Raw genomic sequence first — 13,453 nt, forward strand, 5'->3', positions numbered from 1 at the left:
AATTAAAGGATATTGTAAGCATATGTTAAATTAATTTAGTAAAGATACAGATCTTCTAAATAATGTTACCCATTTCAGTATTATCACTAGAGGAAAGAATAAGAAAACTTAAACAATAATCCAAGAAACTCAACAGGGACTGTGCTGTGGCTTTTATAAATAACAGAGACATGGACGATTACACAAATACACTTTTTTATGGAAAGGATGAAAAATTTAATAGGGTACAATATTTACTATTAGGGCGGCACTATGGCTCAATGGTTAGCACTGTCGCCTCACAGCAAAAAGGTCAGTGGTTTGAGTCCCAGCTGGGCCATTTGGCATTCTGTGTGGAGTTTGCATGTTCTCCCTGTGTTGGAGAGGGTTTCCTCTGGGTGCTCTGATTTCTCCCACAGTTCAAAGACATGCGCTATAGGTCAATAGGATGAACTAAATTGACCATAGTGGATGTGTGTGAATGGGTGTGTGTGGGTGTTTCCCAGTACTGAGTTGGAGTTGGAAGGAAATCCATTGTGTGAAACATATGCTGGGTAAGTTGTCAGTTCATTCCACTGTGGCAACCCCTGATGAGTAAAGGGACTAGCTGAAGGTAAATTAATGAATGAACTCACAAGTAACATGTTTGAGGTAACAGAAATGTCCATTTAAAAAAGTAGTGGAGATAATGCTTAACCAAAAAGAGAGAAATTGCTGCAAAATATAACATGAAAATGGAAACCAGAGAGCGTACGTTTGAATCTAGTGTAATTCACATACTTTGATCTTCTCATATGGACAGTACAAATACAGTGTATTTCACACCAACAAATCTTGTTTCCCTTCAATCTGTCATTTAAATTTGATTCTCCTTCCACACTTCCTTCCCATCGCTTGCTCTTCTCTCAACTCAGCTCACTTTGAAAGATCAAGTCAAAAGACAAATGTTCTCTGCCAATAAGTGATTTTAAGCATCATCTTTGGAGGCTTTTCTGTCTTGGTATTCAAGTGTCAAAAGGTTCAGCATGGTTCAGATCAGATCATCTTATATGCTAAACACTGCCTTCTAAAGTCATTTGTTTATTTTCCTTTGGCTCAGTCCCTTTTTATTAGGGGTCACCACAGTGGAATGAACAACCAATTAATCCAGCATATGTTTTACTCAGCGGATGCCCTTCCAGCCGCAACCCACTGTGAAAAACCTATAAACTCTTGACACACACTTACACACTACAGCCAATTTTGTTTTATCCAATTCACCTATATCGCATGTCTTTGGACTGTCAGAGGAAACCCAGGCGAACATGGAGAGGACATGTAAACCCCACACACAAATCCCAACTGGCTCAACTGGGACTCGAACCAAGAAGAAGCCACCCCTACCTTTAAACTGACTATTGTAATTGTATTGTAATTGACAAAACACATGTTTACCTGACAAGCAGTGATGGAAAGAGTACTGAACATCATACTCAAGCATAAGTACTGTTATTTGCCAAAATAATGCAGTGCAAGACACTTGTAAATGTATCTGTTTTCTAAATACCACTCGATGTGTGAGTAAAAGTAGCCTTTCTAAAAGTACTCAAGAAGAGTAGTGATTAGGCTATCGCATACTATGCTGTGATTAATAAATTATTTTACCTTACACCCTTCAAACTAAAAATGTAACTTTCGTTGGTGGCATTTTCTTTTAAGGGTGTTTCTACGTGTAAGTAGACAGTCATGGACTATACATTTAAAATGTCAGATTAATTTAATTTTAGAACACATTAAATGAATATATGCACCTATAATAAGTCAACAGATTGCAGCAAGTTGATGCATTTATATGTGGAGTGAAATCTGTGTAACCTAAGGGGCAAAATCTTGCTGTAATAAGCAAATAAAGGAATTTTTAACAGTGTAATTTTGAACACGGTATTGTGAGTTTAAATATAAGTTTGAAATACAAGCCAACACAAACTCAAAACAATAAAACCTGGTCTGGTTTCACAAACAGGGAGAAGATAAATGTTTTATTCCAAGGACAACACTTTTATTTATTTTACAAAATATTCTTGTATTAGATCACGTCCATGAAATATGTTTTTATTTTTTTTTAAATCCTTCTAAGTCTTTAGAGAAGGAGATTATACAACATTTTATTTGGATTAAAACAATAAGACTTGTATTATTAAGTCACAAAAACGCAATTTCCCGTTTTTTTTCTATTTCCTGTTGCTAGTTGTCAGTGGTGAAGGTTGACAGCAGCAGCCTCCCAGAATTCAAGGTTGCCAAATCAACCATCAGTAACCACCGACTAATTACTTATGTATAGTCGTAAATGCCTATTTCGGGGTTCAATCTCAACTCATATGACATAATTTATATCTATAAATGAACATTATCGATAAATCAACTATAAAAAACAACTAAAATATCGTTTTCCTAATTCACAATCTGATCTAAGTTATATGTGTTGGTTTAATAGGAAAGACTTGGCAACCTTCGGCCACAGCACAGAGGCAAATGCGGACTGCTTAGCTTGTGTGCTAGCAACATACATGTGGAGGGGATCACATCCCAAACTCTGCCCAAATTTCCCTTTAGACTGCCAAATACCGCCAACTGCCCCTGTATCCCTCACAACAAACGTGTTTTCTTCAACATGAAAGGGTGAGTAGACGACAGAGAAGGCTCTATTCCTCTCAAGTAAAGTTTTCCCCTCTCTATTCTCTTTTTTCCAGCAGGGGGGCAGTGGAGTTGCTCTAATGCTAGCTGTTAGCTCTCTGCGCGCTTAATGTGGAGAAGAGACATTTGCGCCGCGTTTTTACACCTAGTTTTACCTTAATCTTTTCCCAAAATCTCCAGAAAATAGCTTAAAAGTGCCTCATGTAATCTAGCACCAGATTAAATCTTATGCCAGTACAAACGGCACGAGTGAAGTCCGTGCCAAACTGGATCGTGTGTCGAATCTAAATCCGAAAATGTTGAGTCAGTCTTCAAGTTGCTATCTTGGTTAGCAAGCCAATCTGAAACCTCTCCCAAATGGGCGCCCAGATGGATCGTTACATTTAATAGCAGTGTATTAAAGCTTGTTGCTGTCATGTTGGGGTTAATGTGAGATTATTTTGATGTAAGAATTGAAATGTGACACACGTGATGGAGTGAGCTTAGCCGCATAGCATGTCCTCTTTGAAAATGACAGAACAAGTTCATACGGTCTTAAAACACTTTATGAAGGACGATTCTTTAACGTTTGATGGATGAAACGATGCATAAATATGTCTAATATGCTACGTTAAGCTCACTGTAGTGGTTTGCTGTGACCATGTGTGTAGAATAAAGAAAAGTCAGCGATATTTAAATTTTTATTCTAAATCCAATTCTGTTTTATATCATAAAATATTTCATATTTTAAAGTTTTGAATTCACATCTGTAAAAAAGTGGTACCCAGCCCTGTTCCTGGAAGGCCTCCAGCAGTACACATTTATCCGACACACCCATTAAGAGTCTCTGCTATGGAGCTGAAGGGAATCAGGTGTTTCACTAGAAAAAAACATACTAAATGTATTTTTAAGGGGCCCTTCATGAACAGAAGTGGTGCACCATTGCTTTAAAAGTCTGCAATATCATCTGAAACGTATTTACTCTCATCGCTTTACCAAGCATTGGTAAACTTTATTATCTAACTTGTTTTAATCAGTGGACTTTGATTTCAAGACCGTGTATAGTAGTATAGGCATTTGTTCTGTGATCATAAGTTCTGTAAACTCTATTTAGTGTGTATGTTTTTCTCCTGTCAACTCATGCTGGTTGTTCAGTGGCAGTGGTGAACATGTGACCAGCAGCTGTTGTTGGTGTTGGGCTTCAGTTTGCTGCCTCCCTATAAATACCTGCTTTTTGCACTGCTGGTTTACGGTGATCATAGTTATACAAGAAATGTGTAGTTTTGTGGGTGCACCTTTAGGGTATCTCTCTCTCACACACACCCACACACACGAAAGATAAATGAGGATGTGCTGATACTAAGTTATTATAGGGGTAGTTCACCCCCCCCACCCCCACCCCCCCCCCCACCCCCCCCCAAATACAATTTTCTCACCATTTATTCGATCTAAGGTGTTTCCAAACTTTTACAAATTTTTTTCTTCAGTTGAACACAAATGATGTCGGAAAAAAGAAACCAAATTTAAATTAATGGCTGTTTTTTTCCTATCATTTTTCAGTATATCTTCCTTTGTTCAACAGAAGAAACTCAAACAGGTTTGACATAAGTGGACTATGAGGAAACAATGACAAAGTTATAATTTTTAGGTGAACTATCGCTTAAATACAATACAAATTTTAATATAAAATAAATGAAATACTCTGTTGCATTCAACTATAGAAGTAATTTAAGTATTACACCATTAAATGTGATTAAATAGTGAAGATCATGTATACATTATTAATTTTACTGTTCCTGAAGTTCAATGAGCACAAATGACAATGATGTATAAATCTAATATTAGGTAAAAATGGATATCCATAGACGCTTTGTATGCAGCAGAATCAACTGATAACTGATATTGTACTAATATCTTGGGCTTTTCTAATAGTAAAGCTGTAATATTGTCATTTATGTGGACTGTTTGCTGACCTGACATGTAAAGAAAAGGACATTGTTTGTCAGTTCACAGCTAGTTGACCATTCTGCTTTTGTTCTAGTAGCCGGATCGAGTTGGGGGATGTTACACCCCACAACATTAAACAATTGAAGCGTCTGAATCAAGTGATCTTCCCTGTCAGCTACAACGACAAGTTCTACAAAGATGTTCTTGAAGTGGGAGAGCTTGCCAAGCTAGGTATGTAACAACGCTGATGCAAAACACTTACATTTGAATTCACTTCACTTCACAACAAAGCCGTAACTCAACTGTTCAGGACATAATAAGAACTGAAATATTTTGTGTAGTATTTTTTCGAATAAAAAAATTCTAAAGTCTATATATTGTCAAGACCAAATAAATTAAAATAAACTGAAGCTAGCAGTGAGTGTAAAAACAAAATACAAATATTTTATCCTTTACTGTCAAACAAAATGCGTGCAAGCTTTTCATTTTTTGATAGCTTTACATTAATGGCATTTTATAAGTCAGTTTGGAACATAAGTCACCGTAAATCTCAGATAATAATAAAAATATTGTAATTCTGTAAGTCTTTTTTTAGGGCCTTGTGATTAATCAAAATGAAATGGAGATTGCAATTCATCAAAGGCTGTGATTGTCATGCACATCCTGTCAGTGAAATTTGACTCTGTGATCACTAGTAATTCTCCTCAGAAGGCCAGAGGGTGCACATCTGCCGCAAAGAAATAAGGGAACTGTTTCATTGATTCAACGTGACTAATAAACTATACAACTTATTTCAAGCACTCCATGGAAGTTATGAGGTACGTTTGTAGTAAACCCATGTAATTAACCCTTTCACGTGTATGATCTCAGCCTTGGCTGGTCCTTGAAGCATACGATCACACCGGTTTGATTAGAAAATTCATAACTGAAGGCGCATGCTGAGGCACTGAATGTAGTGCTCAGCACTTGTCATAAATCACAGTTTATCCATGCTTCAAACAAATAACATTTATTTTAGATTTCAGACTTTCAAATACACAACTACAAGCAAAACATGCCATTTAAGGTTTGAAAAATATCTTTGGAGATGGCAATAATCATTATTTTTCAATATAACTGGAATATGTGCTTTGTTCACATAAGATACACAGTTTATGTTACTAGAATATTTTCTCTATTCCTCTCCCAGATAAATATTTGCTGCCCTTCATGTATTTCAGCAGAAATTTATGAATATACACAATAAATATAAGTTTGCAGTTAACGAGAAGTATTAATATTATTTATTAAATTTTGCATAAATTGTATTTTATTTGCATCTACCCCAATCCCAACCCTCACGGTAATGTAAAAATTTGTTCAGTGTCAAAAAATGATGCCATATTGGTGTGAATATCCTCAGCTCTATCCCCTCTAGACTTAATGGTATCTAGATCTAGACTGTGCTGAAGTCTTAATAGGATACAGCCAAGTAAACTTGCATCAATATAGCAATTAGATCATTAGGGCTGGTGGGTCACAATAAATGCATCGCCATGTGAACTTAAGAACTCAATGGATTCTAAGTAATGGTCACAAAAAAACTTATGCAGAAGGGTCAGCTGGAGTATTTAAAACTCACGCGTGAAAGGGTTAAATGTGGTATTTTCACATGCAACACAGAGCCTAAATTCACTAAGAAGGGATGCAAACAGCTGTCAAACTGCAGAATGATTATCTTGAATTTCAGGATTACTAAAATCTTTAAACTTCTATGAATTGATTAAACTGTAAAGAACTATAGCTTTGTGTAGTAAACGCTGCTCAATCTGAAAGCAGCTGCTGGATATTAACTGCTGATTACAGAGCTGGCTTTACTGACAAATTGCACATGAAAAACTCCAATTAATTGTGCAGTCCTACCTTACGATGACCGTTGCATCCTTGCTGGATTAACGTTTTGTTTATTTTCAATGACAGGATATCTGACCAATCATAGGACAAAATTATGTGCCTCCAATGGCATTTACTATATTGTCCGACAAACAGACCATGCAGTCGAGTTACATTAATAAATAAGTTAGATGAAAATTTGTGGGGATACATGTATGGTTCTTACTACACAGGCAGCCGTTACTCAGACGGGTCTAATAATTTATTGTCATTTAGATTTGAGTCACTTTCACATCCTGATCAAACGTGTTTTTTTTTGTCTCTTTCTGTCTGAAATTGATGTCAAATTATTCATTATGGTTTGGGGCGGTGCACAAATTGATTGTCTGAGTACCATGGCTGGTAGCAAAAACATCTCAGAACTATCAAGGAGTCAGGTCTTTCAAATGACCAAATGAAGCATTAATTTGATCAAAAGCAAATCTGCTGACTCCTAACTTGAACCCTAGTATAAATACTATTTAAAATAAATACAAAATATCTACTAACTGTTTTATCCTTTTACAGCATATTTCAATGACATCGCAGTCGGTGCTGTGTGCTGTAGAGTGGATCACTCTCAAAACCAGAAGCGACTCTACATCATGACACTGGGCTGCCTAGCACCTTACCGCAGACTCGGCATAGGTAACATGCATTTCTCTGCGTTTCTGGGTGCTTGCGTCTCTCTTTGTTTCTTTCAAAGGGCAGTCAGGGGTCAGATTCTCTTGGATTCAGTTCATGATTGCATAATCAGATTACTGTCTTTGTGCGATGCCTGACATGAAGATTTGTATAATCCACTAGAGCAGTGATGTTTAAATTCTGTTTGCACATTTACTGATATTTATCTTGCCATGTTTGTTTGAAGGAACAAAAATGCTGAACCATGTGTTGAACATTTGTGAGAAGGATGGCACTTTTGACAACATTTACCTGTGAGTCTGAAGACCGTCTTGTGCTTTATTTGTTGTGAAACATCCATCTGTGTCTCATTCACATAAATGTACATATTAAATGTCGTGTAGTCTCTGCTGCAAAATCAAACCATGAATATTTAACCTTTTATTTATTATATTTTTATTTTGTTATTACAGTGATGGCTAAGTCAGTAATCCAAAATATTATTTTGATGCATCATTTTTTTTTCTTGGTATAGACATTTAAAACAAACTCTATCCATACTGTAACTATAACTACACGATTAATTAATTTACCCTATAAGCCTATGCCCTTAAAAGCATAAAGCTACAACTTTTATACAGAAAACTATAGTGAAAGCCTGTTAACAAAAATGTACTATGATATCATGGTATATTTGAATATTGTTGGAAACCATAGTATTTATTTTTCCTAGTATGGAAGTCGATTGATTTCTAACATTTTTCAAAATATTTTCTTTTCTGTTCAACAGAAAAAGCTACAAAAAAAGATTTAGAACCTGACAAAATAGTGAGTAAACTGTCCATTTTGGATGAACTATCCCTTTTTTCTGAAGATGAAGTATTAAAATTACAAATATTAAATATTATGAAATATTATAATATGAAATGTTAAATAAACAAAGAGACACCACTGCCAAAGTTTAGGTCATTTGCGTTAACATAAAATGATCATAGAAGCTAAAAAGCTACATTTTTTATAAGGATGCACGTAGGGCTGGGTGAATAATCAAACTATTCAGACATTCAGAACCTATAATCGATTTATTTTTTCCAGGTAGTTTTTTTTCTTCTAGTTACTTTCTCTACGGCACGTGGAGTCACATGACCTCACTCTCATGTGAGGTCATGTGACTTTGCATCCACATCTGATCTCTGGTCAAGTAGGACGATGGACTTATTTTTGACCCTTACTTTCTGCTACATTGACGATGATTGGAAGCTGCGCCAGGGATGCCTTGAGACGGCAAATGTTCCATTACATTAAAATGATTATTTACGTGAAAGTATTTGTTCACAGAAGACGCAAGAAATGCACTGTTTAAATTATTATTTACAGGATGTACAACAGTTATTTTATTTAAAAGAGATACTGCTTATTTTCTGCTTTTAAGATAATAACATTAAAAATAATTTATTTCCTTTACAAAAGTGCAAATTACTCATTTTCAAGAAAAAAGTGACTGTTCTCAAGGCAATGTGTGCTTTAATTTTAGTTGTTCAACGTTGATGTTCAAGAAATAATCATAGATAGATGTGTGTGTGCTTTCAATTATTTAAAAATCAAGTAATGCAAAAATCTCTCGCTTGTAATAAGTGAGCCTATTTACTGTACAAAACTTATGCAAAAAATAAAATTAATAAATGGACTAATTGTTCATTAATTGTAATCAAGTTAAAATATTCAATTGAGATTTTGATTTTAGGCCAAATCGCCCATCCCTAGATGCACAAGAGTTAAATCAAAACAATGTAATTCTATTTTTTTGCCCTGTTTAAATAGTTAACATAATTTTAACCAAAAACAAATTATTATTCAGCATTGATTTACAGGAGATGCCCACTGAAATGTCAAAGTGTAAGAAATATATAGCAAAAAATTCTGCTGGGTATATTTAGATTAAGTATCATTTGATGACATATTAAAGGACTATTTTAGAAACACAGTTCGGCTTTAAAATAATAAGTAATTGTAATTTTAAAGGTTTGTGTTTTGCATCTATAATTCAAAACCACTAGGTTTTACCCGTTTGTTATAGATTTCTCATGTTTTAAAGTAAATTTAAAAGAATGATGAAAAATTATTGTTTTATATATGTTATTAAGAGGTTTAATTTTAGATATTTAACCCATATTTTGACAAATTAGTTCACAGAAGTAACATTCAAATAGAATAAACATTTGAAATATGTGTTTTACTTGCTTTCTATGTAAATGAAAATGGACATGGAATTTTCTATCAGCTGACGTGGTTTTGCTTTTTCATGTCTCCACAGTCACGTGCAGATCAGCAATGAGTCTGCAATTGACTTCTATCAGAAATTTGGCTTCGAGATCATTGAGACAAAAAAGAACTATTACAAGAGGATAGAGCCTGCAGATGCCCACGTCCTTCAGAAAAGCCTGCGCAGCCCATGTGCGCCGCCAGCAGGAGAGTTGCAGAAAGCAGACTAGAGCTCCAAGTGCGAGCGACACCAGATTGGTCTCTTCCCCCAAAATGGAACTGTAACAGATGCCCCAGGGTTGACACACTCACCACTTTCTTCAGAGGACATTTTAGACAGAAAAAGTCAATGACGTATTTGCTGCATTTATTGTGCAAAAACTTTAGTCCCCCTCAATTATTTTGGTTGAATTTTTTTTGTTTTTTTTCCTTTTCGTTTCATCATTTAGCGAGTTGAAATTACATGGAGGTTTTCAAGCAGAATCCATAAGTGCTCCGAAAAGCTGCTGACTACTTAATGATCTGACATGGTGAAGGTTATGTTTTCAAAGCATACTGTTTTGCATTTGTTTTTTCGATTCGTTTAAGGTAAGGGGACATAGCTTTGCTTGGACAAAAACAATAGAACTTAAGAGGTAAAAGTCTTTTTAAAATACGCCCCAGCTGGCAACCTTGGAGTGATTGTTTAAATCGTCTTAGGGGCACGTGGGATCATGGCAGAAATCCATCTCCCGCCACCTGAACCCTCGGACACACGGTAAGGGAATCTACCGGTGGCTGAAACCTCCTGTTTGACCATACAGGCAATATGCAATGCTGGAGGGTTGCATGTGATGCAATGTCTCCTTGTGATGTCAGCCGCCTCGCTTTGTTGAGGCCAGTGAGGAAATGAAGCGAAGAGCCCCCTCCAACGAGAGAAGTGGTACAACTGTTTTAGGATGGGGGAGGTTAAGGGGAGTAAACTCCACTTGTTTGTGAATGTTTTGTTTTTCAGCCCATTATTTAATACCCCCCTTTTTTTCTTTTCTTTCTTTTTTTTAATCTGTGGATTGAGTCTGGGCTTTTTCTGGGGTTTGCGGTAATGCTGCTGGTGAGATGTTGAGGCTTCAAATTGCAAACAGGAACGGCTTTTTTATATGAGCCTTGACGGTTGCGTTGTTTACGGTGGATGTGGTTCTCTAATCATTTTAAAAGTTAGAGTTAATAGAGGGATAGTTCACCAAAAATTATTGTCTTCATTTACTCACCCTTCACTAGTTCCCAAACTGTCTTCTGTTGAACACAAAACAAATGACAGCCATTGATTTCCACAGCATTTGTTTGTCCTGCTCTGAATGTCAATGACTGTCAGTTTCCAGCATTCTTTAAAATATCTTCTTTTGCGTTCAACAGATAAGGGAAGCTTATTGTAGTTTGTAAACGTTCACGGGCGAGGAAATGTTCATTTATTGGTGAATTATGCCTTTAAGCACTGTGTTTGATGTGAAAGTTCATTCTCTCCCTCCATTACCTGCCTGAGTGTTTTTAAATTTGAATCCTAGCTTCTCACTTGTTAACGCAGCGATGAAAAATCCTTCCACAATGCAAAAGTTACATTTCAGTGATGTTCACTGACCACCGCCTATTTCCCCATACTCAATGTGGGAGTTTTACAGGTTAGTTTACAAGTTATTTTATAGGACTTACAGAGTCAGATCCCAGGAAAAGCCCTAACTCGGTGCATGCCAGGGGAGACATGCCCTCTCCATTGTAGTAAAAGCATGTTTTTGTTCCTTCTTTCTTTGGAAAAATTTTATCTTTTTCTGGAGCTCTATATTGTATGACTTTTAAACCTCTAAATAAAAATTACTATTTGCATTATTTTGTTTTTCATTGTTTTTGTAGATAAAAGCCATACATCATAGGTCTCAAACTTGATTCTTGGAGGGCCACAGCTCTGCACATTTTTACTCCAACCCTAATCAAGCCTAGCTGATTCAAACAATCAAGGCGTTCTTAACTACTAGAGAAGCAGGTGTGAGATGGTTAAAGCTAAACTATGCAGAGCTGCGGCCCTCCAGGAATGGAGTTTGAGACCATTGCCATGTTTAGTATAATATATAAAAGATTTGTTATATGGTACTTTTGTTTTTGGGGTTTTGGGATGTTTTTGTTTCATTTAAGTTTTATTTATTTATTTTTTTAAACGTTTTATATAGTTTTAATTTGATTTATTGTGATTTGTTTTTATTAATTGAATTTGTTTAATTTCTTTTTTTTATTACTTTGGGATTTTTATTTTATTTTGCAAGATTAGAAACTCCAAAAGACCATATTATAGATTTAGTTATAACCAAAAAGTATAGTTTCTCATTTTATTTTGAGTATATTTTTGTTTTTCATGAGACTACACATCTCACAAGACAAGGCTACACCATTAACAACACTTATTGTACTTTATGATCTATAGGGCTAAATGCACAGCTAGTGTTTTTCATCCAATGATAAACTTCTGGGGGCCTCATGTACGAAGACTTGCGTTGAATTCATACTAAAACATTGTGTATGAACGAAGCTGTAAATGTGCGTACGCAGTAAAAAATTCAGATGTATGAAACACTGCTTACACGGAATCACACGCATATTCTCTTTGTACATTCGAATTAACGTTAAAACTGAGCGCACGTGCATTAGCGCAAAACCCATCCCAGCCTCCTCCCCCTATTAAATATGGTAATGACTCTACTTTGGCAAAAGCAAATGAAAGAGCAATGGCAAAAGCAAGCAAAAAGAAAAACTTTAAACAGAATGTGAATTGGAGGTGCTCCTATCAGAGGTAGACCGGAGAAAAGCAGTGTTATTTGCGAATTTGTCCTCCAGAATTCATGACAAAATTAAAAAAAAATAGAGTAGAAGAGTTTAGCTGACGCGGTTAACGCAGTTGGGTCTGAACATTCCACTGTGAGTGAATTAAAACAGAAAGGGTTCGATGTAAAGGTGTAAAAATTTTGAGGTGTCTATTTAGGCAAAGTGCAAATATGTGCAAAGTGCAACATAACTAAAGAGAGCGGCAAACAGCAGCATAAGTGGCGTAGCTCGTAAAGCGCATGGCAACATGTTTTGACACGCGTGTTTGACACGCTGGAACCCATTCGAATCCAGCGTCTGATAAACCCCTTTTTTCCCCTATTACATTTCAGATTTTGCCTACTCTTCATCACGAGGAAGACAAGTAGGAATCATTAATAAGTGTGTGTATTATGTTAATCGCATTTGAGCATCATATTTTATTTGAACATTTATTGAATGGAAATGTTTCCGATTCACGTATGCAAATTCGTCTTCAGATGGCGCCTTTATAGCAATGTGCGTGCAGTTGATCGCTCAGATTACATTGGGAAAACCACCGATTGCTGCAAGTTTCGCTTTAATGTTTGGCTTGTCAACTGTATAGTATGGAAACCCTTTATACCTGCTAGACATGCGGATGATCCCGTCCCATACAGATGCCATTGCACGGCTCAAAGACACTTTGTAGTGTGCAATTTAACATAATAGTCTGTCACCAATGGAAATAAAACAAACACACACAAGAAATGCATGTACGCCAGACATGAAATTGGCGTGGACCAACGCACTTTGTTACGTTCATTTCATCATTAGTAAATCCAAAAGTGAGCGTGAAATCTGCCGTACGCAAAGTTTTTGTGCATACGCAGCGTTGATACATGAGGCCCTTGGTGAAAGCTTAATGTGACTTTTTCATGAGGTTCCTTTTACAGCATTTATGCTGTAATGTAATTGCAATAGGGGAATTACCAACCCATGTCACACATGACATCACACGAGTTTAACCGCGCATACTGTTTGCAAAAAAAGACCGGTTGCAATAGCAAACTTGTTGTGCAGTAGGATGCCAAAATCGAAAAGTCCAAAAATACAAAACCTAAACTTCACCAGACAACACACTGCTTTTAATGCCAACCGCAGACATCTTTGGCTAACAGCCATCAGAAGAACTTAATTCTGGACTCTGCAGTTCTCATGTTATATCAGGTAAGTTCACGCTATGCTGAATCATACACATTACTTGTTTTTG

The 13,453-nt window shown here is 36.1% G+C and overlaps 1 protein-coding gene across 4 annotated transcripts; it reads left to right on the forward strand.

Annotated features, from left to right (window-relative positions):
- Positions 1-2,508: 2,508 nt before the first annotated feature.
- Positions 2,509-11,235, forward strand: naa50 (N-alpha-acetyltransferase 50, NatE catalytic subunit). 4 transcript variants are annotated; one of them, XM_005162691.5, is made up of 5 exons: positions 2,509-2,637; positions 4,673-4,809; positions 7,018-7,137; positions 7,361-7,427; positions 9,428-11,235. In XM_005162691.5, the coding sequence occupies exons 1-5, from the start codon at positions 2,630-2,632 to the stop codon at positions 9,603-9,605; spliced, it is 510 nt and encodes a 169-aa protein (XP_005162748.1). In that variant the 5' UTR covers positions 2,509-2,629; the 3' UTR covers positions 9,606-11,235.
- The last annotated feature ends 2,218 nt before the right edge of the window (positions 11,236-13,453 follow it).

The sequence above is a fragment of the Danio rerio genome, chromosome 24 (genome assembly GCF_049306965.1).
Source record: "Danio rerio strain Tuebingen ecotype United States chromosome 24, GRCz12tu, whole genome shotgun sequence".
Taxonomy (NCBI): Eukaryota; Metazoa; Chordata; class Actinopteri; order Cypriniformes; family Danionidae; genus Danio; species Danio rerio.